The 24,394-nt window shown below is 38.6% G+C and overlaps 2 protein-coding genes across 2 annotated transcripts in view; both read right to left on the bottom strand.

Moving 5' to 3' along the window:
* Positions 1-12,769, bottom strand: part of LOC149111844 (transient receptor potential cation channel subfamily A member 1-like) — a 31,738-nt gene extending 18,969 nt beyond the window's left edge. The window contains exons 1-14 of the mRNA XM_089288873.1: positions 12,721-12,769; positions 11,333-11,508; positions 10,112-10,219; positions 9,667-9,775; positions 8,928-9,025; positions 8,693-8,875; positions 4,823-5,008; positions 4,118-4,306; positions 3,598-3,687; positions 2,656-2,741; positions 1,858-2,024; positions 1,332-1,398; positions 572-686; positions 170-339 (exon numbers count right to left, since the gene is read on the bottom strand). Of these exons, the coding sequence (XP_089144999.1) occupies positions 170-339; positions 572-686; positions 1,332-1,398; positions 1,858-2,024; positions 2,656-2,741; positions 3,598-3,687; positions 4,118-4,306; positions 4,823-5,008; positions 8,693-8,875; positions 8,928-9,025; positions 9,667-9,775; positions 10,112-10,219; positions 11,333-11,508; positions 12,721-12,769 (1,793 nt within the window). The remainder of the gene's footprint in view (positions 1-169; positions 340-571; positions 687-1,331; positions 1,399-1,857; positions 2,025-2,655; positions 2,742-3,597; positions 3,688-4,117; positions 4,307-4,822; positions 5,009-8,692; positions 8,876-8,927; positions 9,026-9,666; positions 9,776-10,111; positions 10,220-11,332; positions 11,509-12,720) is intronic.
* Positions 12,770-20,358: 7,589 nt separating this feature from the next.
* LOC110043875 (carbohydrate sulfotransferase 14-like) lies at positions 20,359-23,107 on the bottom strand. The gene is made up of 3 exons (XM_089289635.1): positions 22,931-23,107; positions 21,863-21,906; positions 20,359-21,733 (listed from the first exon to the last, which is right to left on the bottom strand). Exons 1-3 carry the CDS (start codon positions 23,046-23,048, stop codon positions 20,900-20,902), a joined length of 996 nt encoding a protein of 331 aa, XP_089145761.1. The 5' UTR covers positions 23,049-23,107; the 3' UTR covers positions 20,359-20,899.
* Positions 23,108-24,394: the final 1,287 nt, after the last annotated feature.

The raw sequence follows: 24,394 nt of genomic DNA, 5'->3' as shown, positions 1-24,394 counted from the left end.
TGAGCAGGTTTGGTTCTGCCAACATTAAACTGAACGTCGCATTTTCGATCCACCACAAGGGTACACACCACGACAGCTATATTCGCACAAAATTCCAGAACTGTTCAATATCATAGTTGTCTTTTCACGAGTCTTCCAATCTCTTAACAATGCAGACATCTACACTTACCTGGCATGCTCAGCAATTGCCATGGCAACATTACCCTTTTCGTTGATTAAAGCGATGTCCAAGAGATTGTTATTGTAGGAGTTCATTAGGATTTTCTGTTCTTTAAGCGTCAGCAGGTAGATCACAATCTCGTGATGTCCTTCCAATGAAGCCAGATTTAGGGCAGTGTCCTATCACGACAAAACGTGTTCATTCTTTCAGGCCTGCATAACCCAGCTTAACGAAAAATATATTTTTTACAACCATACGGGAGATGCATTATTAACACTCGAAAACCCTAAAAGGATTTGTAGATACTGTAAAGTGCATGATCACTATAAGAGTAGTTTGAAATGTTCAACAATGTACTGTTAAACGCGAATGGCTTTTCCTGCCGCTTAGGTTTACATTGATGTGGCTGACCTTATTTTCATCCAAAGCATTTAAGCAATCCGGACGTTTGGCCAAGATAGACATCGCGCATCTTTTTGATCCTCGAATGGCTGCAAGATGCAAAGGTGTCTTCTGATGTTGATCTCTGAAATAAGTATGATAGAGAGGAAAGTTCGCCTATAGCTGTAAACGTAACAGATCTTTTCACGGTTTCTGACGTCATCTTGCTTGGGGGCAAACACGATAAAAATTACAGTAAATGTCTGGGAAAAAGGAAAATCTTATGTCTATCAAATCAAGGAAAATTCGAGTTCTGCAAAACTAAAAATACCTCAAAGCGTAAGATACAAGGTGAAAGAATTTACTGATCACATTTAAGGGAAATAACCTCGCTAGAAAAGCCGCCGTTAAGGTTTTCATTTTTCCATACATTTGTCTGAAAAAAACCGAGTCGCAATTAGCGGAAAAATTTAGAGACATTTGTATAAAAAATTAAAAGTGCAATTCTAGCTATGTTTTTCAAATTTCGTCAAAGAAACCTCTACCGGGTATCTGTTCTTTGCAACACATAAAATACTTAGAACGTCAATCACCCTCGACTTATTGGCCATCGAATTTTTAACTGTTCCCGACCTTTATAGCAATTTTTGCTTTGTTTGCCTCCCAAGCAAGATGGCATCAGAAACCGTGAAAAAGTCCGATTGATCTAGTACTCAAAATCGCACCAACTTTAGGCCGGCCGTGCAGTTTAATATAAATAGAATTTATATACATTATGTACATGACTTACTGATCCTGAACTTCTACTTGAATCAAGTTGTTGTATTCAGTTGTGTCTATATATTCTATCCAGTAACCTGAGACGTGTATAAATCTGGACTCAATTTTACCAACTGTTTTTAATTGATGCGTGTTCTATAGGGGAATCGTTGTTTTCAATACTTGCCTTATTAACATACCGGCTTTTGCCTCTGATCAAGTTACAAAATTATCAGCTCTGAATATTGAACGTTCCTGGCCAGCGGTCTGCCACGATTAACTGTCCCACAAAATTGTGCTCGATGTATGAAATACTTTTGGATTGGACTCTTGGATTCATTAGTACTTGCTATTCATTGGGAAATCTTACAGTTTATGAAAGACAATATCTCCTTCAAGATTACACCCAAAAAGCTTTTTAGCAATTACTAAGTTTACTCACTGGCTCTTTAAATGTTAGAATTAGATTTTTATCTTGCTCTAAGCACAGTCATATGCTGGTGAGGCAAAATGAAACATTGACTCCAGAAAAATATTTCACTTAAAACCTAGTTAACCATACTTCTCTATAGTGGCTCCTTCCGATAGCAGGTGCTCTACCACTTGATCGTGTCCGTTAGAACAAGCGAGATGAAGAGGGGTCATACCCATGTTGTTTTGTAAATTAATCATGCGAACATTCCTTCCAACCAGAAGACTCTCTACTATTGGCAGCCAGCCATATCTGGAACATACATAATATCTGTTACGACTGGACTGCATTGGAATGGCATTGGGCAATATGGATGGCGCAGTGCTGAGAGTACTTGCCTCCCACCAATGTGGCCAGGGTACGAATCCAGCCCGGTGCCAGTATGTGGGCTGAGATTGCTGTTGCTTCTCGCCTTGCTCCGAGTGTTTTTCTCTGGGTTCTCTGTTTTCCCTTCCTCAACAAAAACCATAGTTGTTCAACCCTTTGAACAACTGGGACCTGTGATACATCTTAGGCCCTGTCCACATTACGCCGGAGGAATTTCAAAAAGGAGTTTCACTCTGAAAACTCATCAAATGTTTTCCTTCCACACCACGCCGGGAGGAATTAAAAAGAAAAAAAAAAACCGCAACAATCATAGGTCGTTTTGGATTTGTGTTTTTGGGAAAACTTGGTCAGGGAAATCGCGTGATCATCGCGACGCAATCGTTTTCGACGACCTCTGTTTTCAAACCGTTGTCCGTCCACGTGAAGACGAAAATTCCTCCGGTCTCGAAAACCTCCTTTTTCGTAACTGATTAATGTGGACGGTAGGCGTAACCGTAGAAATAAAGCTGCGTTTTCAAATTTCTCTGGCGTAGTGTGGATGCTGCCGTAATCTTACTTTGCTGCGATATGCAGAGGCGTGTCCATGTCATTGGAAGTCACTCCAGCAGCAGCTTTGTTTGTGGCCATTAGAAGAGCAACGTTCTTAAAATTGAAAAAAAAAACACATTGCATATAAAATAAAAATACAAACAGGACGAGAATATAACATTGTGTAAAATGTTGAATTATTCTCGCATTGTGATTGGTTCTCACTTATGCATGATCTATTGGAGGACAGGCGCACAGATGACGTCATTAACGATTATTAAACACAAAATAAGTAGATTCCATGTTGTCGTTCGTCTTGATTATTTTCTGCTTTTATTTTTCGTCTTGTCTATTTAATAACAGAAAACGTCAAAATGTAGCAAGAACATCAGCGACACACCCGGCTTTCGCTTCGTATGCCACGTTTTTGTTCTTACCACATTTTGACATGTTTCATGATCTATTACTGAACAGACGCACGGGAGCATGGAATCTATTTGTTAAATTTCCAATAACTTTGTATAATTTTTACAATGACCCAGCAAAGGGAAGTAAAAAAGCCGATTAAAATGCTAGGTATGGTCCAAACTCTTGTTTTCTAGTCTTTGTTTTTGCATACCACACACTTATACTAATTAGCAGAAAATACTACACACTATATAGCTAACAAGTAGTTTCTGTTTTACAGATTAGTAAAATCACTCTATAAGAAAAAGGTACAGAATTTCTGATTTTATTTCAAGTAAATCAGCCATGGACAAAAACTGCAGAATATCATTGTCGAAGCTATAGTGGGATTTCTTAGAAAATCTCTTTGTAATGCAAGTGTCTTGTAATGTAATGAAGTGTAATTGTGGATTAAATAAAAAAAAATAAACTAAAATAAAATATCCTCATTCATAACGAGGGAATGAAACAACTGCAATATTCCAGGAATGTCATAAGAAAAGTAACTGAGTTGTTTAGTTACTTTGGCTTGTCCACTCATTGCAGCATAGTGCACAGGGGTAAAACTATTCTCCTGATCCTTGTCCGTTATAAGGTACGCTGATGATGGCACCTGCCCAAAGAGCAACGAAACTAGTTGATATCTTTCCAAATAGGGTGTATACTGGTAGCAGTAAATGATAGTAACAATTTTCTGACAGTTTGTGGAAATAGTTTTGAATCCGAAAAGATGCTTATTTCTTAAAATCAAAATGTATTCGCGAAATTTGCTCTCATAATCGACAATTAAATGGATACGGATGTGCGAATGACTTTCCAGCATCAAAATTAATGGCAAGCAACTCTGATAACCTTCTCATTAACGAAAATCAAGTTATTTCTCCTGCTCATCTTTACCCAAACGAATCTCTTTTTCAAAGCATCTTCTTGTTAGAGAGTCTCAAGGCATCATCTTAAAAGAGAGGGACAAATACAATTCGGCGAGAGAATTGTACTTTTTCCCTACAGATATATTTAACTATAAAAATTCACTGAAGACAAACCTTCAGCAACAATTGCATCACTTCGGTATGCCGAATTGCAGCATGGAGCACTGATCTCTGCTCCACACTTTTAACTGTGACGTCAGAACCTCGCTCAAGCAGCAGCTGAACGGTTTCTACTCCTCCACTAGCGGCCGCTTTGAACAGGGGAGTGCAGCGTGCCTTGTCAGGGGGGTCCACCGAAGCATCCTGTTTAATAAAATTATACATAGTTATGATTATTTTGAAACGAGTGCTCGAAGAGACCATCACTCTGGAGAAACGTGATCCCTCGCCATCCCTTCTCCTTCAGGAAAACTGTCTTGATTTGTTTTTGACCATGTACACATCATGTTTTCACTGTTACTTTACAAGATCACTGTGATTGGTCACGAAATTTTAGTTTCATCCATGGCCATCATGAAATGAAAGACCCTCAGCGCACTCAGATTGGTTTCGGTTTTGGGAAGTACGACAACCTAATCTAGAAGGTAGAGTGAATATATCGATATAAGCAATAAGTCTGAAAATACAATTTTCCATGAGGACATGGATACTCTTGTTAATGGTCTCCTAGCGTTATTTGAAGCTTTAGAGAGAAAAAAACACCGTAACACCAGCAAAACAAACAAACAAACAAACAAACAACAACAACAACAGCAACAAAACAAGGAACGAACAGGCAGCCAAACCATCACCAAAAATACAGGTAAATTAAGTCTTAACCTGATCCAGAAGGTACTCAATTACGGCAACTTTGTTTTTCGTGGCGGCTCTATGAAGAGGCGTCTGTCCTTCGCTGTCAATCAGAGTTATTCGACATATGGTTGAATCATAACTGACCAGTAGTTTTACCATCTCAAGTGAGCCCTGTTCACATGCCAAATGAAAGGCTGTAGTTTTGTCAGAGGCCTGGAAATCAAAAGTTAATGAGCAATCACAAATTTAATGTCTAGTTGATTTCACACTGATACCCTATGTTCTACTTCTTAACTATAAGGAATTCTGCAAAGGTCGGTCAAACAACGTGATAGGCGTGAATACAATATTTCGGCCTGCCAACACCGACCTTCTTCAGGTTTATTTAAGAGAACGCGAGTTTATATGGTTTACATATAGATAAAGAGCGGAAGTGGTCTGAGCTGCCTATGTAATGTGTAAAAATAAGAATTACAAAATAACTATTAAAGGAAAATAGTACAATTAAGATAAGGATTAGACTGTGAAATTCACATCATAACTTCACTTGCGACAGTAATTAAGAGTCCCTGTCCATAAAAATGGAAAATAACTCGGCAAGGGTCGAAAATTCGATTTCGCTCATATTTTCATGGTAGATAGGCTAGGGCATGACAAAAACTACTGGATAGTTTTTTTTGGCAAAATAGCCTTTCATTTCAAAGAAATATGCAAATTACCAAATTCCGTTAAAATCGTCATTTAACGCACCATTTTATTACACAAGTTTGAGAGCCTCGCATGCAAAACCACATCATTCTTCCGTCTTTAAAACACTCAAATATTTTTGTGCAATGTTTAAATGTGTACTGGGTTGATTTTAGGGAATGTTGCGTTGTCTTTTTGGGTGCAAAATAATTAAATTTCGAAGACATGTATTTCATTCACTTAAAAGTACTTCGTGAATATAATTAATTTTCACCATGTGCGAAACCTTCAAATGGATCAAGCTTCTGGTGGTTGAATCGCAGAAGGATGGTCTACAGATTCCTGTAAAAATTTCTTTGGGCAAATAGTTGTGAGCGACGCGAGAGCTTTTCAAAGTACGTCAAAAATGCAAATATTTGACCATCCGTCATCAAATTTCAATTTACGGCTCAGACGTATATTTTAGCATGTGCCACACGACTTGACCTATAATAAGTTGAAATAGACACAGGCCTGATAATTTCGAAATGTTCTAACCTTATTTGCTGTAAAAGGCAGGTCCAAAGCCGATTTGACGTGTTTCTCTCACCATTCGTCGCACATAAAGCAGAAGTTTGCTTTTGTTTACACAAGGTGTACATCCGATGTACATCGCCTACTGTCAACCTATTATTGGTCGAATACTGTGAATCTGTGACCATCTTTCCGCGCTTATGAACATCACTGCATCTAAGTCTAAATGACTGAGTCATTTGCAGATAGTTGCTTCCTTTACGCTTCGCCAAAATATTGCGTTTGATCGATTGCTAACCATTGCTGATAAGCGTGTCGGCGCAGCGCAATCTTACAGCCGTTATTTGTTCGTCACGCAATGCTGTCACGGCATATGCTGCACATTTTGATCTATTTTGTATAGAGTACTCTCAGGATAAGTGAAACAATTTAATCATTGGTTATGTGTTTGTTCATATATACAATAATATGTGTATATTTATATAATCGTGTTCTATAATGTACGTGGCGTCGGTCCAAATCGCGTTTGTTGTATGTTCTGACGTTTCAGACAACAGCTGATAAAGCTAGTGCCTGTACTCACTAGAATTTTAAGAAAATCGCCATAAACAAATTATAGATCAATGAAGCAAGAACTAGCTGAAATAAAAATAGGAAATCACAACGTGTCTAATTCGTGAGAAAAGCAGACTAAATTTAATTAGTAATTACGTGAGTAAATAGCCCTGGCCATGTCATTTTATTTGGTGTATTTTGTTTGCTTAGTGGCGAGGCATTAGTATGTGACAGAAAATAGTGGACTGTTGTCAACACAGTCTAAAATTATCGTCAGTAAAATATCGTAAATAAAACACCTATTGACCGGTTACCTCCGCGGCCACCATTTGGTCATTCCGATAAGGGTTTCATTATTGTCTTTACCCCTATTAAGCGACCACCCAAAATTTAAGAACTTTGTTTTGGAAAGGGCGATGGCAGATAAGAGTCTGAAATTGAAGGTGCATGACGAGTGATAATTCAAACACACGTCTATCATGATTGTCTTGAATTGACTCCACGTTCACCAAGAAATTTATAGCCCGACAGTGAAAAATTAAATATTCAAGGTACACCAATCTCTATTTAAGCGGCTAGCCCCATTAAGCGGTCACCACCCATTTCCCCGAGGATAGCCCACTGTATTACATGTAAACCAAAAATAATTGCACAGCGCGGAAAGACCTAGGTATGCGTTTAGCGTTACAGTATTACGCAGGGCATGTAGGTAGCGGTGGTCGAGTAAAAGATAACAACAGGGGCAATGGTAAACTATTCATTCTTTTCATTTCTTAATTCAATCTCTTCCTACTCAACACGATTGTGTGCTCCCAGTGATTCCAAACCTTACGGAGCCTTACGTATTAGGATAGAAATTGTCCTGCCCTTACCCCCTAAAATGGGATGACAGCATTGCGTGACGAACAAGGAACCGCTGCAAGCAAGGATTCAAGCCATCAAACCATGATGATCAAAAGTAATATTTTGGTGTAGTGCAAAGCAAGCAGTTATCTACAAATGACTTAGCCGTTTTTGACTTAGATGCAGTGGTGACCATATGTTTCGAAAGAGGGTCTCAGATTCATGGTATTCGACCGTTAAATAAGTTGACAGTTGGCGATGTACATCGGATATACACCTTGTGTAAACAAAAGCAAACTTCTGCTTTATGTGCGACGAATGGTGAGAGAAACACGTCAAATCGGCTTTGGACCTGCCTTTTACAGCAAATAAGGTTAGAACATTTCGAAATTATCAGCTCTGTGTCTATTTCAACTTATTATAGGTCAAGTCGTGTGGCACATGCTAAAATATACGTCTGAGCCGTAAATTGAAATTTGATGACGGATGGTCAAATATTTGCATTTTTGACGTACTTTGAAAAGCTCTCGCGTCGCTCACAACTATTTGCCCAAAGAAATTTTTACAGGAATCTGTAGACCATCCTTCTGCGATTCAACCACCAGAAGCTTGATCCATTTGAAGGTTTCGCACATGGTGAAAATTAATTATATTCACGAAGTACTTTTAAGTGAATGAAATACATGTCTTCGAAATTTAATTATTTTGCACCCAAAAAGACAACGCAACATTCCCTAAAATCAACCCAGTACACATTTAAACATTGCACAAAAATATTTGAGTGTTTTAAAGACGGAAGAATGATGTGGTTTTGCATGCGAGGCTCTCAAACTTGTGTAATAAAATGGTGCGTTAAATGACGATTTTAACGGAATTTGGTAATTTGCATATTTCTTTGAAATGAAAGGCTATTTTGCCAAAAAAAACTATCCAGTAGTTTTTGTCATGCCCTAGCCTATCTACCATGAAAATATGAGCGAAATCGAATTTTCGACCCTTGCCGTGAAATTAAGAATTTGTCTGATTTTTACAGGCAGGCACTCTTAAGCGAAAACACAATAGAACTTTTGCCAACGAACCTTTGGACTTCGCACTCTTGATCCATGTTGTAGACAGAGTTCTACAATCTGAATAAAATAACTCGCAATGTTAAATTTTAAAGGTGTAAGGTTTTAAATAGCGTTTTCTGATGGAAGGGGACATTTTAAGCAGCTCACGTTTATCTTTTTTGTTTATATCAGCTATAATTCAGGGTCTGGTTTATAAAGAAAACTAGTGCAATAAAGAAAGAAACTATACTCCATTACTTCTACTACGATCACCATCACCTCCACCACCGATGCCGCCATCACCACCACCATTACCAACGGCCAGCAACCAGCCACCATCGCCAGCGACGCCATTGGCACCGTCACCGCCGCCGCCGCTGCCACCACCACCACCCGCCAACATCACAACCACCCGGCAAGGTATCAATGTATGCTATGAACGAAGTAGTATAAGCTTTATATATATACACTGATATCCAGCTCACTTTTACAACTCCACTGTCCACAGCCAAGTGCAGAAGAGAAGATTCATCCACATCAGCTTTGTACAGAAGTGATTCCATGTCAAGCTTCTGAGAACTGGCTAAAATGGCAAGAAAAAAGTTGATTCAAGTCTCAGTAGAAGAGGATGTAAAGCAAGAGAGATAATCAATCATATGGCTCTTATTCTAGGGTAATCCCTGTAAAGTTCTTTCTAAAAATTGTGCCCAGTTCTTCTGTAAATAATTTTACCACGCGCAATGGCGTCGTCGTTTTCGTCGAGGATGGAATCTCGTGAAGGGCTGCTTAGTATATCCATACACTCCATATCACTCCACTCCATATCACGGATTGGCCATTTCTAGACCCTCTCAGGATTTTCGAAACGAAAGTGATCAAGAAATAGCTTGGAAGGGATTACCAAAGCCTTCCTGCCTTTGTTGCTCATTTATTTTTTCATTATTATTACGACGTGTTTACAAATAAAAGAACGTGGTAAACATAGCATCAGGCATAATATGTGTGAAATTCTTTTCAGCCCCAGAAACAAACAAACAAACAAACAAACAAACAAACAAATAAACAAACAAACGAACGAACAAGCCACCAAACAAACAAACCTTAAAAATAGCTATATTCCACATAAACTTAACTGAAAGGCGGGAAGGTGAAAGGTGTTAGCGAGAAAGTTGTCAAGAGTCCACAGAACGCAACAAAGAACTGCTTAAGTAGCATCTTGCTCACCATACTCAAAGAAATATTCCACTACATCTTTCGCTCCTCTTTCTGCTGCATGACCCATGGGTGTCATTTGATCTTCATCCCTGCTGTCAATCATTGCTCCATGTTCAATCTAAAACAGGGGGACAATTAAGTATTGGTATCTGCGCCCGTAACTGGTGGTTTCCCTGGCTGATCTTAATTTAGATAAGGGGCGGACCATTAGGATTTTTGGTAGGGAAGAGGGGGTTTGGGGGTTGGGCAATATTCTGGGACATGAAATGTTTCTCACCTTTAGGTTGTTTTGACAGCACTTGCTCGATTTTTTTCGCCCTTGGCTCCCCTTGCACTATTTTTTCCAGCAGCTTTTGCTGTGCAGGAATTCTTTTGGGCGGGAAATTGCGCCCCCCTTCAAAAAACAATGGTCACGGCTTCCGTTCGAGTAATCATTGTAGCAAACTTCACTTACTAACATCTTGCAGACATTTACGCGATCCATCCCAGCCGCAAGGTGAAGGGGTGTGACATTGGCTCGGCCAGTGGAGTTTACTTCACAATCTAAGTTTTGAAGCAACATCTAGAAACAAATTAGAAATATCTAGACATTGTCTAATATGTATTTATTCCCAATCGTGGCCAATTGGTAGCCTTTGGCGGTATACATATACCAGGCGAGTTTGGTCCAGCCATTATTCGTAAAATGGGATAAAATAGGAACATGGGATTACCAGTCTGAAATTGTCAGTTATTTAACGGCTGAGATAATGTGGTTAAGATATCGAATAGGTTTTTTCAAACTGTCATACTTATCGTCTTAGCTTGGCTGTGGATAACACTATTCACCGGATAATTTACAACTCAGAGCCGTGATAAGTGTCACGCTATCATATAGGTGGTGCTTTATATTCTCGATTTAGCTCTCCACTTTTTGAAAACCCCGAGCTAGTTGACTTACCGCTATACCATTCAAATGAAAAAAAAAAAAAAATTGTTACGCAAATTCAAACATAAATTCTTTTCACATGTAATTCCAGCTGCTGAAAACCGGCTAACCTTTACCTGTATTAATAGCAATTTCTTGGGCACATCCTGGGTAGCCAAGAAACTGCAAAAAATGGTCTATTCTCGCTTGCTTTTCTAACTAGTGGAGAGGGCTTTAAATCCATATACAGAACCAGGAGCAGATCCCGGTTTCCATTTCAAGCCAAAGGCCTATATTTCAGACTTTGGTATTCAAAGGTTTGCATGTTCGCCCTGTCTATTGTTATCAAGTTAAGTTCTTGGTGAAGATAGTCCCGTCTCTCACAGGGCTCTAACCTGAAAAGAGGGCTCAAGTAAAGAAGGTTTTAAAGTGCCGACAGCAACCGGAAGTTGATGTTCTTGTAGTTTGGTGCAATGTTTCACTCTCACTATAAGTTGGAAAGCTCTGGCTTTAGCACTTAAAACGTGACTCTGTTGATGAAATGTTTGTAGTATCCACCAAAGTAGACATTATTTAATTTCCGATTGCCGTCCGTGACTCTAAAACGTTTTTCCCTAAGCTCCCTAATAGGAATAACGGGAAAATCAGTGGACTTTCAAACGACTATTAAACGGTTATTGTGCTCCTGGTTATGGAATAAGCCTTATGATCAACCGCGGATCAAGGACACAACTTTCAAGATTATGTCTTGAAGCTTGCGGCACCTACCTGCAATATTCTCTCGTCACCAGTTCTTACGGCTGTGTGGAGAGGAGTGTCACTCCTTTCATCCCTTACTCGGACATCTGCGCCACCACTGAGTAAGAGCTGCACGACAACGTTATGTTGACCGAGAATGGCGTTGTGCAGTGGCGTTCGACCAAACTGATCAGTAATAGAAAGGTCTGTCAAAAAGATGATGGTATAATCGATAAAGAGTTTGGACTGAAGTAGCATGCCTGTTTGTGCGTCTTCGTGGCTATGCTTTGCGAAAGCCTCGGATTTATCAATTCTAGGTAAATTTTCAATGCGTGAAAAGAGAAGGCTCAAAATCTTTTGCTTCTTATAGTTAGAACGCTTAAAACGGCAAAGTCAGCCAAAATGGAATTGAACGGGAATGGAGCAGGTTATAACCATTTTAGATACACTGCAAAGGACGGTTTCGCATCTCAACGTGTGAATAAAAATCGTTTTATTTTAATAGCGTCCATCGTCACGACAACAGAAACTGGCAACTACACAAGTTAAAAGTTCCTCAGTTGTTGAAGATGGTACACACGTTTTCTCTTCTTGGGAACAAAAACTAAGTATGTTTTGACTGGTCATAATGAGATTAGGAGCCCAAGTATTATTTCGTTCTATATCATTTAAAATTGAACAAGATTACGATACAACGGACATGAGTAATAACCAGGCTTCGACAAATAACTCATCCAATGCAGTTTAGAAACTAGCAGCAGAATTTGCGTTATAATTTACGGAATTACTGTGGTTTTAAAATTGATCAGTCTTGCTGTCCATACATACGTACTTCATTTGAACTTGCCTGAAAAAAGATATCACAGTGGACGCGTAATCATGACTGTATACGCTCTTTCTTTTTAATAAGAAAATTGTTTTTCCGGCCCAAGCTAAATATTTTTATTTTTCTACCGATTTTGGATAAAAATATTCTTGTGAATATTCTTAGGTTATGGCGTATGACATTTCCAATTTACCGACTTTCATTTGGCGGTTGAAGTAATTTTTTTGCTTGTGCATGAGATGTCTGACAATTTCTACTACTTTTATAACCTTTTCATTTTAGGCTTAGTTAAACTGGACATTGTGACCATCACTATTTGATTCGTGACCATTTTTACAACTTTTTAATATTAACGTACTTCCAATGAAGTTTTTAAACAGTCGAGTTTATTCTGGCACTTTTTCAGGACGGAGAAATTATCCGTAATGGATGGTTTTCGACTCCGTGTTGTAGTTTCCAAAGCCACTGAGTCTTTCGGCCTAACGCTTTAACAAGGAACTCATCATCCGATCTATTAATTACTGCGTTCCGTAAATATCCTTAAGTTTTTAGCTTTGAGGGCGGAGTGGAATTTAAAAGCGGCATAACTCACCAATTCCTTTGAAAATAAAGGTCTTGACTGTTTCTTCATCTCCAGTCATTGCTGCTTGTTGAAACAGCCTCGACTTTTTCTACGGTGGAATCAAGATAGCAATGTCAGTAGCTTGCTTCATCATTGAAAAACCGACCGATGCCAAGGCCCAGCTTAACTATGCAACTTCCTTTCACTGTCTCAGTTTTACTTTTTCTTGTCCATAATCATCCTTAAAAACAGGAAATCTGGATACTGGCAAATTCAGCGGTGAAATTGATACATCCTACGTCCTTTCGTACGATATGAATTAAATAATGCGCTGGGTGGACGATGTTCTCTAGTCAGTCAACCTTTCTCGTAGCATTATCGACAGCATTATGCAACATATTTGCATGAAAATGTTAGAAGCGCTTGATCATCCCTTCGGGCTGTGTCAACAATGTTGGGGAACGTTTCATTCAAGTCAGAATTCGGCAACTCCCCGCTTGGAGAAAGCATTCGAAAGAAGACAGCATGTTGCAACAACCTTCGTTTGTTTGGTGACATGCATCGCACGAACGCCTTCCGATTCGGGAAAATGATGGATAAAAATTCTGGAAGCCTTTGACCAGATTTCAGCTCTCTTTAATTCAAAGACTTAAATTTCTTTTTATATCATCGATATGTGATGTGGCTTGAGCGACGACGACACCTAGTACAAAATGAATTTATATTTTACCAGCGAAATTTGCAACTGTCTAGATCTGTTCAGTACACCAACGGCTCTAAAAGAGTGCTCAGGCTAAATATGCAATGACCTGCGTCGTTCAATTCATAATGGAAATACGAAAAATTAGCCGTCTTCGTTCGCGTTCTTCAGACTACGCAGAACGTAGTCAGTTCACGTTCTTATTTTGCGGAGGACGGCAAAGAAATGTACAAAGATTTATAACGCAAGTGCACAGCTATTGTTTTCAGTACTCATTAAACCTTTCTGTCTGGTGAAGCTTTCGTTGTCATCGTCGTGGTTTGCTTTAGCTTCCTAAATTACGGGAACGAAATGGAATAAGTTACATGCAGTACACATACGTTTCTAGGTTTTCAAAAGTGTTACTTACATCTTGACGGCCGTCTTTATGAGCCACATCTCCGTCCTCTGATAATGACATAGACAAGACACGCAGTGAACTAACTGATCGAGACGAACGTTTTAGCATTACGCGCTCTCTTGTAGTTCCATTGACTGTACTCTGTTTTTTCGACTTTGGTGGCATTGCTAAAAGAGAAATAGTAGTTAAGATCCTACAACAGCGTGTCCTAACCTGTTCAAACCAACAAAACTGCTGCCCCCATGGGTTCATGGGTGACTTCAATTTTGTTACGTAGGTCATATACTGCGATTTAATTACCGACAGAGCTTTTAGTCATGATCCTGGGCCGGGTTGTTCGAAAACGGTTTAACGCTAACCCAGAAGCTAACTTATTATCAATTATTCTTGTACAAAACGTTGAAGCAGTTTTGTGCACAGTTCGAAATCACCCAAGCTCAAAACTAAAGGACAAACAGGAAAAACCGAAAACCTCACCGAAAAAACACAAAACTGAAATCAAAATTCTCGCTAATTCTGGGTTAGATTAATCGAGCTTTGATCAACCTAGCCTTGGTGAAAGTGTCCAAAAGTGATGAACTATCACTCTACCAAATAACGTTTTGAAATTCGGAAGCAAGGTCCAAAATATCACTTGAGAAATACGCAAAGTATTTACATGTGTGATTGATATCTCCCAGCGCTTAAAGGGAAGTTTGAGGGCAAGCAGCTCAAAGATGGTCCAATATCGATCGGTACTGCGTGACATCAACACAAATAACTTGATCTTAATTTCAATATGACTTTCAGTTTGTTTACTTGTGCCATTTAAGAAGTTCTTTCGCATAGTAAAGTGATTGTATCGTAAACAAAGAGATGATAACTGTTTTGAATTACCAAAGACCTTTAGTAATTATTTTCACACGAGCACTCACCTGCAGAGCTAGAAGATACATGGGTACTTACCGTGTTTGTTGTAACGACAAGAACTTTTAAAACTTGATTTACAGATTTGTAAAACAAAAATCCAATTTTCCCACTGGTTTTTCGATTCCCCGCTGTTTTTTAGTGATACAGAGCAACCTGGGTTGCACAGAGAAGCCAAAAGACGTGTCCATGCGAAAACCTAACGCAGAATCCATCGCTCCACCTATCCCAAATCTGACAGCAGAATGACTTACTCTCAGTTACGATAAGAGACCTATTTATTGGTCATCTATGTATCTAAATAAATCACAGGCTTTCCGTTTAGTACTTTATGAAATCTTCCGCGGGTCACGATTCGGGGATGGGGGGTGGGGGTGGGGGGGGGGGGGTGGGGGGGGGACTCTACAAAGTTTCCTACGGGAAGGCTTCGTACAAGGACCAACCCGTTACCTTAGCTTTTTGTATACCATTTTGACAGAAGAGGTACCCCATTCACATACCCAGTTAAGAACACTGCATCCGTTTTCTAAACCCTTGGAGTGAAGTCAACGAAAAATATTACATGGGAAAAGCATCACGCTTACCCAGAATAGATGTTGGCCTAAAAAAGTGTTATTTATTTAGTTCCAGTTGTTGCGGGGGTCAAGATCAGGCTCCTTTTTTATACCTCAAAAACAGATTCCCTACCGCTTTCATATAAGTCAACTTGTAAAATACCAACCTTTTTGTGTACCTGAACCCTGAAAAACGAACCCGTTTCGACGGAGCTAAGCCTCAACGTAAACGCCATTATGGAGAGTACCCCCAGGTCTCGATTTTACACATTCGACCGAGTCTTTAACAACGGATGTGGTCGTTTTGAATACGTATGATGCACTTCCGTCCTTCCTGCCTTCGGGGAAGGAAGTCGGTGTTCTATTCTCAATGGATTGCTTATTTGAATACTATTAAGCAATTGCTTGCCACCTATCTCGTTAATATATCTCAAGCCATTTGTTACGCATTGGTCGTAATATCGCTTCTGATTTCAGGACCCAAACACACTTAACAGATCTGTTTCCATTTTTATTGGTGGCGCATTCATGCGACGCAGTTGGAATCAACGATGTGTCATGCAATATCATCACCTCTTTTCATAACAATCCAACGGATATTCCAATCGCATGGAATATGCGACCCCAAACTTGCCAATGTTTACAAAAAAATGTATGCCGGAGCACAAGCGATTGCCTGCTGGCACACATTTCTAAAATTTGTATAATTTGCCAAGTTTTAGGTCCCATATTCTCATAAGTTTGCGACAGATTCTTACGAAACTTCGCATATTTACTAAATTTGACATGATAAATCGAAAGGAGAGGCTTATTTTTGTTTAAATGATAGAGAGAAGAAATATGAATAGCGTTTGACATCGTCGAAGTTGTTCATTTCATGGCTAACTCAGGGTCTGTACATTGTTGACGCTTCAGTGCCTTTTTCAGTGTGTAATGGAACGAAACACAGGTAATTTACACCATACAAACTTATATTATAATTATTTCTGATCTCCACTCTCGTTCGCATCGTCCACTTCTATTGTATTCGTGTCATTGGGGAGCTGTTATATTTCTTTTCCACCCCGGTTATATCTATTCGCTCAGCAGTGCGCCTGTTGTCTTCTCATTCAAGCGATCGGCTGAGAAGGAAGAATAAGTCGGAAGATGCACAAAAGTAGATAGTAACCGCTGCCCGAGTATGGCAAGCCGTTTGTAGCAAAATTTAATCCTTGCAACATATGTTTAATCCTTTAAATAACGGTTTTATTTAAAGATAGAAAAAGGCATTCAATCCAATGGTAAATAAAAATTTTGGTTCAATTCAATCTTTTAATTTTCACGATTCAATCCAATACCTAGAATATTGATTCAATCCAATACCTAAAATATTGATTCAATCCAATACCTAAAATATTGATTCAATCCAATACCTAAAATATTGATTCAATCCAATACCTAAAATATTGATTCAATCCAATACCTAAAATATTGATTCAATCCAATACCTAAAATATTGATTCAATCCAATACCTAAAATATTGATTCAATCCAATACCTAAAATATTGATTCAATCCAATACCTAAAATATTGATTCAATCCAATACCTAAAATATTGATTCAATCCAATACCTAAAATATTGATTCAATCCAATACCTGGAATATTGATTCAATCCAATACCTCGAATATTGATGCAATCCAATACCTGAAATATTGATTCAATCCAATGCCTCAAATATTGATGCAATCTTCCTGGGCCGAGCGCGGCCAAAAGGAACGAGAGTAACTGAGCACTAGAGAGCACTGAAAACATGGCGGGCGAAGGAGAACTAGATTTAGAAGTTGAGTTTCCTAAGTTTCTTGCAGATATCTTGGATAAAACGGAAATAATTTTTGAGAATTTTGACTCAGAAGTTGCAGAAGTGCACGCCGAAGTTCTTGATCAAACCATTAGTCTGCTTAGGTAAATGAGACATTGCTACAACCGAGACACAAGGGACACGGAAAATTGAGATTCCATTACTGCCGCTTTTGTAGATGTAAGTTAACCACTTTTTTATGTGACAAACATATTTGTTTATTAAAAACTGTGTGTGCTAGCTTTTTGTGGCAAATAACATAAACTGTGGCAAATTTTGCTACCACATTGGTCTTTGGTATTGTGCATATTTCTGCTGTCCAATCATTACTGGCACACCAAACTTTGAAATGTAAACAAAATTTTTGCTGTGCCGTGTGCACAGTCAAACATGTTTCTCACAAAAACTGCTTGTGTAAACCTGGCTTTAAGTTATTTTTGAAATAAGAACCTTTACATTTCACAAGACAGCAATCATTGAACATTGGAATGTGTTTTAAGTTTTTCAATGTTGTTGTCTCATGTTTTGCATTATTTAACCCACATGTGGTACTTCTTTCCTAAAAACGATGTTTTTCTTGATATTCTATGACAAACATGGCACCAATTTGTTGTGAATATTATCGGGTACCCAGGGCTCAAGGCTAACACTACTGCCAACTAGCCAAACATTTCAGTTTTGAATAGTAGATTTTGCACTTTCACTAGCCATTGTGACAATCGTGATGGAATGGAGTATTGGTCTACTGGATGAAAACAAAATTGAGAATTATCCTGACAAAGTAAAACTGAAGAGAATAGAAACTAATGAAAACAGGGAAACTATGAGTGGATTTCATGGAAATAATTGCCTTAATAAGCATATGATAAATATTTAACTATTAAAGGGAGATAAAAGAAAGTGGTAACACTGATAAAAGTACATCAGAGATTGAACATAAGCATATTCAAGAAAAGCAGGATTCGTGTTTGTGGGAGTGAAATTTTCTTAGTGATTATTATTAACATTTTAGATGCAACAAGAAATGTCCAAGATTGACCACTCTTATAAAAAAGTCAGTGAAGCTGTGTATGAAAAAGGCTGGCTGGTGCAAAGTTAGTTTTGGCTAGTGACATGAGTCCTGTTAGTAGCCATTACGCCAGTGCACCAAGAGGTTAGTCTTGTGTCCTGGGTACTTTTGAAAATAAGATAACAAATTAACCTTGCAACATTTTAACTCAGTTAAATGACCTTGCTCTCCATGAGTTCTCGTAGCTCAGTGGATAGAGCGCCCGCCCGGTGTTTGGGAGGTCATGGGTTCGATTCCTGTCGGGGACTCAGAATTTTTCTTTGTCCCACGCTCGTGTCATGTTGATTAATTCACCTTCACATTTCATTACCGAGCTTAAAATTCACCATCATTATTAACTTATCATTTTAACATTTGTTTTGATAAGCACCTGAAAAATCTACAAGGCAGAGTAGTGCACATGGCAGTTATCAAATGCCCTGATTTCTCTTCAGTTTAGTTGTGTTGCTAGAACGGTTAGGCATTCTGTAATTCAAGCAGTTTCTGAGTTTTGTATATCAATGAAAAGGAAGATGAGAAAATAATTTACTTGATACAGGGTGAGATTTTCTGTTGTAAATTGAGTTGCAAAAATACTTTAAGGGCCATAATCTCCTTTACCCAGCCCACACACATGTAGTATTATGCAATTGTCAGTTGCCCAAGTTTAACTGTCACTAGTTCTAGAGCCTCTTGGAAGATGTCTACTCCCATTTGACTTGATTATCTTAAGGGATCTAGCCTTTCCAATACAAATGACTGCACTGAATCATGTTGTCCCAGGTCAATTTCTTCAACTAGAACATTGTTATCACTGTCCAATGGAGTTGGACCATCAGGATCATCACCATAGTATTCAAAATCATATGACTTTCCATTTGAAAGGGGGTTTTCAGGCTGCATCATATGATTAAGCCACATTTGGTATGGCAACCAGTTTTTTTTCTGTTCTTACATTTTGGTGGTTAAAAGCTTCAGTGAGATGGCAAAAAGCAAGGTTTATCCTTGGTTGAAAAACTAAGTGTAAGGTGGAAAGATGCACTGAATTATCAGTGTCCAGGATGCCTGACAATTCCATACTACAAAAAGTGTAAAAGTACAAGTGGGAAGCACAACGGAAACATCCCCCCACAATCTTTCAATTCGTTGGTTGTGTTGATGGCCCTGCAGTGAAGCTGCCCCTCTCCTCTCTTCTAACCTGCTCCATTGTATCGCACACACCAACGTTTTCAACACGATGATCTACTCGTACTCTCGAAGGCCAAAATTCTCCGTCTCTCTTAACGGCATCCAGAAACAATTAAAGAACTGTTTCTGCTTTATTGTTGGCACTACATTTCAAAACATTATTCTCCGAGAAAATCCGTCTATACAGCCGAATTAGTATTTTCCATCGGATCAGAGAGTGATGTCCATCCAGATGCCAAAGCGAATTTACGCACCCCATCTCAAGACAGTATTTTGGGGATCTAATTTTGCTAACCTTTCTCTTATTCTTCTCCGTTGAACCCGTAACCCAATGGACTTAAAGAAACCTGCAATGAAATTATATCCATACTCTTGAATGATTTCGGTTCCTTATCAGGTAAGCTGTTGAAACCCCTCATATCTTCTCAGCCATACTCTGTCAATCTTCTGTGAATTGTCCATCTCCAAACTCCAATCATCTTTGTTATCGTTGTCCAGATGAATCCTAGTCCTCAAAGTTCCTCGAACACCTCAACAGGAATTTTAAGAAATGGTCTTCCATGATTCCAACTTCTGAGTCAAAATTCTCAAAAATTATTTCCGTTTTATCCAAGATGTCTGCAAGAAACTTAGGAAACTCAACTTCTAAACGCCCGCCATGTTTTCAGTGCTCTCTAGTGCTCAGTTACTCTCGTTCCTGTTGGCCGCGCTCGGCCCAGGAAGATTGCATCAATATTTGAGGCATTGGATTGAATCAATATTTGAGGTATTGGATTGAATCAATATTTCAGGTATTGGATTGCATCAATATTCGAGGTATTGGATTGAATCAATATTTCAGGTATTGGATTGAATCAATATTTTAGGTATTGGATTGAATCAATATTTTAGGTATTGGATTGAATCAATATTTTAGGTATTGGATTGAATCAATATTCTAGGTATTGGATTGAATCGTGAAAATTTAAAGATTGAATTGAACCAAAAGTTTTATTTACATTGGATTGAATGCCTTTTTCTATCTTTAAATAAAACCGTTATTTAAAGGATTAACCATATATTGCAAGGATTTAATTTTGCTACAAACGGCTTGCCATACCCGAGCCCGCGTTGCCTCCTTTTATACTTCCTTTGAACGTTCACAGGATAGAGAAAGGGAGAAGGAGAGAGTGGGGGAGAGGGGGAGAGAGATCCCTCAGGTAGCCTGGGTAACTACCTCTCCCACGGCTTTCCGGCTGTGGCAGAGTATTTCTAATTAATGAGAGCAGGAGGGAGCTGAAAAAGAATACTCAGTCAGAAACTTAGTTTTTTTTTACCTTCACAACAAAACTGCAAGTTTTTTTCCTCAACATGAAATAACCTGTTAAGTGCCAGGTAACGACTGATATTAACATGTGGACTAACGCTTAACGCTTGGGAAAACTCGAAACATTTTCTGTTAGCCTGCTTGAGAAGGAGACTGGTATTTAATTAGATGAGCTAAAAAACTTGGTTGAATCTGTTTGCTATGTAAAGAAAGATGAAATGTCGGCTTCACCAGAGGATCACGCAAGGACGCAGTACACATCTGCATCAATCACTGTCAACAGAGGACTGATTCAGTAGCTGTTTTACGGCGCCAAGATATTCGTAACCAAAAAGCTCAAAGTCATTGCGATATTGCTCGGCAAGCCTAGTAATGTATTCAGGGGCAACTGTGGAATAATAACTGAATATCTCACGTGAGCTGGTCGAATTATGTATCGGCGGGAACTTTACACGATCTTCAATTCCCGCCATCTTTAAGAGAAGACTGGCATCCTCCTCCAAGGTTTCTAAGTGACCAATAAAATCGTAGTTTATGACGCAAGGATGGCAAAGATCCTCGTATTGCCGCCAGTGTGGATTACGTGCTTTGACGTCACGGGAGTAATACTGGACGAATTCTGAAAAGGTAACATTATTATCTCCATTTGGGTCAAAATCCTTGGGTCGAAAGACTTTCACAATTACTTTTCGAATGTTTTTGCTAAAGTTACGATTCTTTCCGATAAATTTGTCTTTAAAGGCAGAAAGGAGGCGATGCAGAGGTTCCCCAACAAAAACAAATTTAAAATAAGTTTTAAGTCGAAGCCACTTTTCTTTTTCCTGGTACTCATTGAGACGACGCCATAAGCCTGGTCTGTGAACGAATATTCCTTGCTTAAGCCCACGTAGATCTGCCAGCACCCTTTTCCAAGTTGTCGAAGCTACTTTCGGGATTGTGCAAAACATGATTTTATGCTCATCATCTACAACAATAAATTTAAATTGTGTTTTGGTTGGTATTTTTTTGAATCTATGCTTTAGACAGTAGTCTTTAAGATGGCGCTTTCTGGCTGTTTGTCTCTCTTCTACTGAGCTCGGTGTTGACTCTGGAGTAGTTTCCTACAAAATGAAAGATTTACATCATAATTAAAAACCTTGTTGATGAATGTTTTATGGCATCATTAAAACCATAGCTAATTCGTCCACTTGATCTAGCTCTCTCAAATCATATTCAAAGAATTAGGTTACCTCTGTTCCTCTAGTCTGAAATGATACTTTTCGAGGTATATTTGCTGAAAACAAAGTAATATGTTAAGTGATAGATCGAAGAAGAAAGACAATGTTTGACCATTTTTCCAAACACTCAGAAGAGAGCTGAAAATCCGATACGCAGCGGAGTATTTTTAATAAACGTCGAGGTGTTTGGAAATGTCGTTAAACTCTGTCTTGAGTGTTTGAGACATCTTCGCAATCGAAACTAAAGCAAAGGAGAAAGTGAAGAAATCATCTGGGCTTGTATGTCCCGGTATACAGTGTATATTTGGTAGGGAAACGTTCGATGTCAGATGGCCACAATGGGATCGGAGTGTAAGTGGTCATAGAAATTGAACATAGTAAATCAGTGAAGCCTTCGTGTTTAACTACAGCTCGTATGTTTATGATTTCCAGCTTTCCAAAACTGTCACTTAATGCAGTTTGTGCTTGCGAAGCGACATTGACACTAAAAAACTTGTCACTTATAAATAAATAATATAATCGCGAGTGGATTTCTTGTTGAAAGACTTATCTTATTTTGTTTAATGTAAAGCAGTCAGATAGACAAGTGTGCCTTGTCGTTTTAGTGTGGCAAGCAAATTTTAAGTTTCAAAACAACAAGAACAGTTGGATATAATATATTAACGCAACAGTATTCGTGAAAGAGTACAGAACGAAACAGCCCTCAGAGTTTTTGCCGAATTGAGTTTTAACAGCTGGCATAGAAATGTTGCACCACTGGCAAAAATTTCGTTTTGATAAAAATGAAACGAGATTTCAGCAACCAAATTTTATCTTTCATTCAACTCAGCCGGGAAGTATTTATTTTGCCAATAATGAGTTTGAAAAAGTCATTTTCTGTTCCGTACCAATATGTATGATTTTTTTGTTATTTTCGGTTAAAGCTTTCACAATATCAATTCTGGGATTTCATTAGCTTTGGGAATATTGTTGCGAGCTATACATATAAGATTGGTTTTCATCGTTTCTTAATTCAGGTGTGGGGCACCTCAAAAGAACGTCTCAACTTCACGGCATTCATTAAGCATTTGTACCGCTTACCCAAATGTCCTCTGCTGATTATATGGTCTGATATCATCTCAGAACTCCAATATAACACCAACATAAGCGTTGGTTGCAAGAGTGGGAGAAACACTGTCCTTGACCTTATGTTGAACATTGCAAACCAAACTGATGGATAGCTGTTTTACTGACACGATACCAGCTTGATAAACGAATTACGCTGACCAACAGTTGTAATCAGTCATGCTGTTTGCAATTCTTATCGCCCAGTCAAACAATACAGCTTACCAAAAAACATCACTGAAATGACTGAATTGTCTTGTAGCCTTGGATCCTCAGCTCACTAAAGGGTCGAGTTAATAATCTTGATATCAGGCGTATTTTAAGGCAGATAAGAAAGGTGTCGTGACATTTTTTTAATGGACAATCAAGGATTTCAGTATTTGCTGTGAAGATTTCGAATGCAGATTGACTTGTTTTTACCTGCCCAGTTTACACTGAAACAACGATTTTGAAAACGTCTGGTTATGATATGAAAGAGAGAATGATACAATTAATAAAGGAAATGAGAAGTGTATTTAGTGACGATGTTTTACGAAAACCACTCCTTTAGTTCGTTTATCTTAGAATCAGAACTGAAACAATGTATCCTACTAACGTCAGGTTATGTACTGACTGGGAATTAAAAAAAAAAATCTGATGCAATGTCAACAAATCTGTAACTGATCATCAATTTAGAAAGAGCCAAGTCTAAACAACCCGATGGCTTGAGTAGAACAACATCGGGTCTTCATGTCCGCTTTTAATCAGGGGTGGCGAATGGTCCTTCAAAAAACCTGGGTCTCGCAGTTTCGTTTTTTAGCTGTCATGTGTGTCTCGCAGTCTAGATTTTTTTTCAAAGCTAAGAAAGTCACAAAGTACCGAGAGGTTTTCATATTTTTTATGTAAGCTTAAATGACCTCTTAGAACCTCAACGTCTCGAGCTCGCATTTAAAACACTTTGAAGCCTCGGTTTTGCAATTGAAGAAGTCAAAATGTCTCGGGCTCACAAAGAAAAACGCTAATCTCTCCTTCTCGCAAAGTCTTGCATTTAACATTCACCAACCCTTTAATTGGCCACTGTTCTCTGTACAGACTCACGCTGAAATCAAGTCAGTGGCAGGCTTGACTTTCTGTTTTGTTTTTTGATTGGAACAGCAGTGGATCTTTATGTTGGCTTTTAATTACCAGCCACTGTTTTGTTGTAGGCAGCCACGATGACTCAATTTGAAAAAAACTTGGCAAACTTGGTGTCCTTTCTTTCCTTTCCTTCTTACAAATCGCAGAAAATATTTCTTCGGGGCATTTGCTATTTCCATTCACCCTGGCACTCACAGAATGAAATCAATTTTTCTTTCACGAAAAGTTATTATTTTAGGAACTGGTAAAACGTGTTTGCACCTGTTTATTCCTTAAATTCGCAATGACTTACAAACATTTCTTGTTTATAGAAAGTGTATGTTA

This window comes from Orbicella faveolata, unplaced genomic scaffold (assembly GCF_042242905.1).
Source record: "Orbicella faveolata isolate gen_17 unplaced genomic scaffold, um_ofav_v1 contig_2, whole genome shotgun sequence".
In the NCBI taxonomy this organism is placed as follows: Eukaryota; Metazoa; Cnidaria; class Anthozoa; order Scleractinia; family Merulinidae; genus Orbicella; species Orbicella faveolata.
Note: the sequence above shows the minus strand (reverse complement) of the source record. Positions and strands in the feature narration are given on the sequence as shown.

What these genes read in the sequence shown, in the direction of transcription:
- LOC110043875 (XM_089289635.1), bottom strand. Translation starts at nt 23,048, where the DNA reads ATGTTCAACATAAGGTCAAGGACAGTGTTTCTCCCACTCTTGCAACCA. An exon ending in AATCAGCAGAGGACATTTGG is followed by an intron (nt 21,907 to 22,930) that starts GTAAGCGGTACA and finishes CTTTGTTTTCAG; the next exon opens with CAAATATACCTCGAAAAGTA. An exon ending in TTCAGACTAGAGGAACAGAG is followed by an intron (nt 21,734 to 21,862) that starts GTAACCTAATTC and finishes TTCATTTTGTAG; the next exon opens with GAAACTACTCCAGAGTCAAC.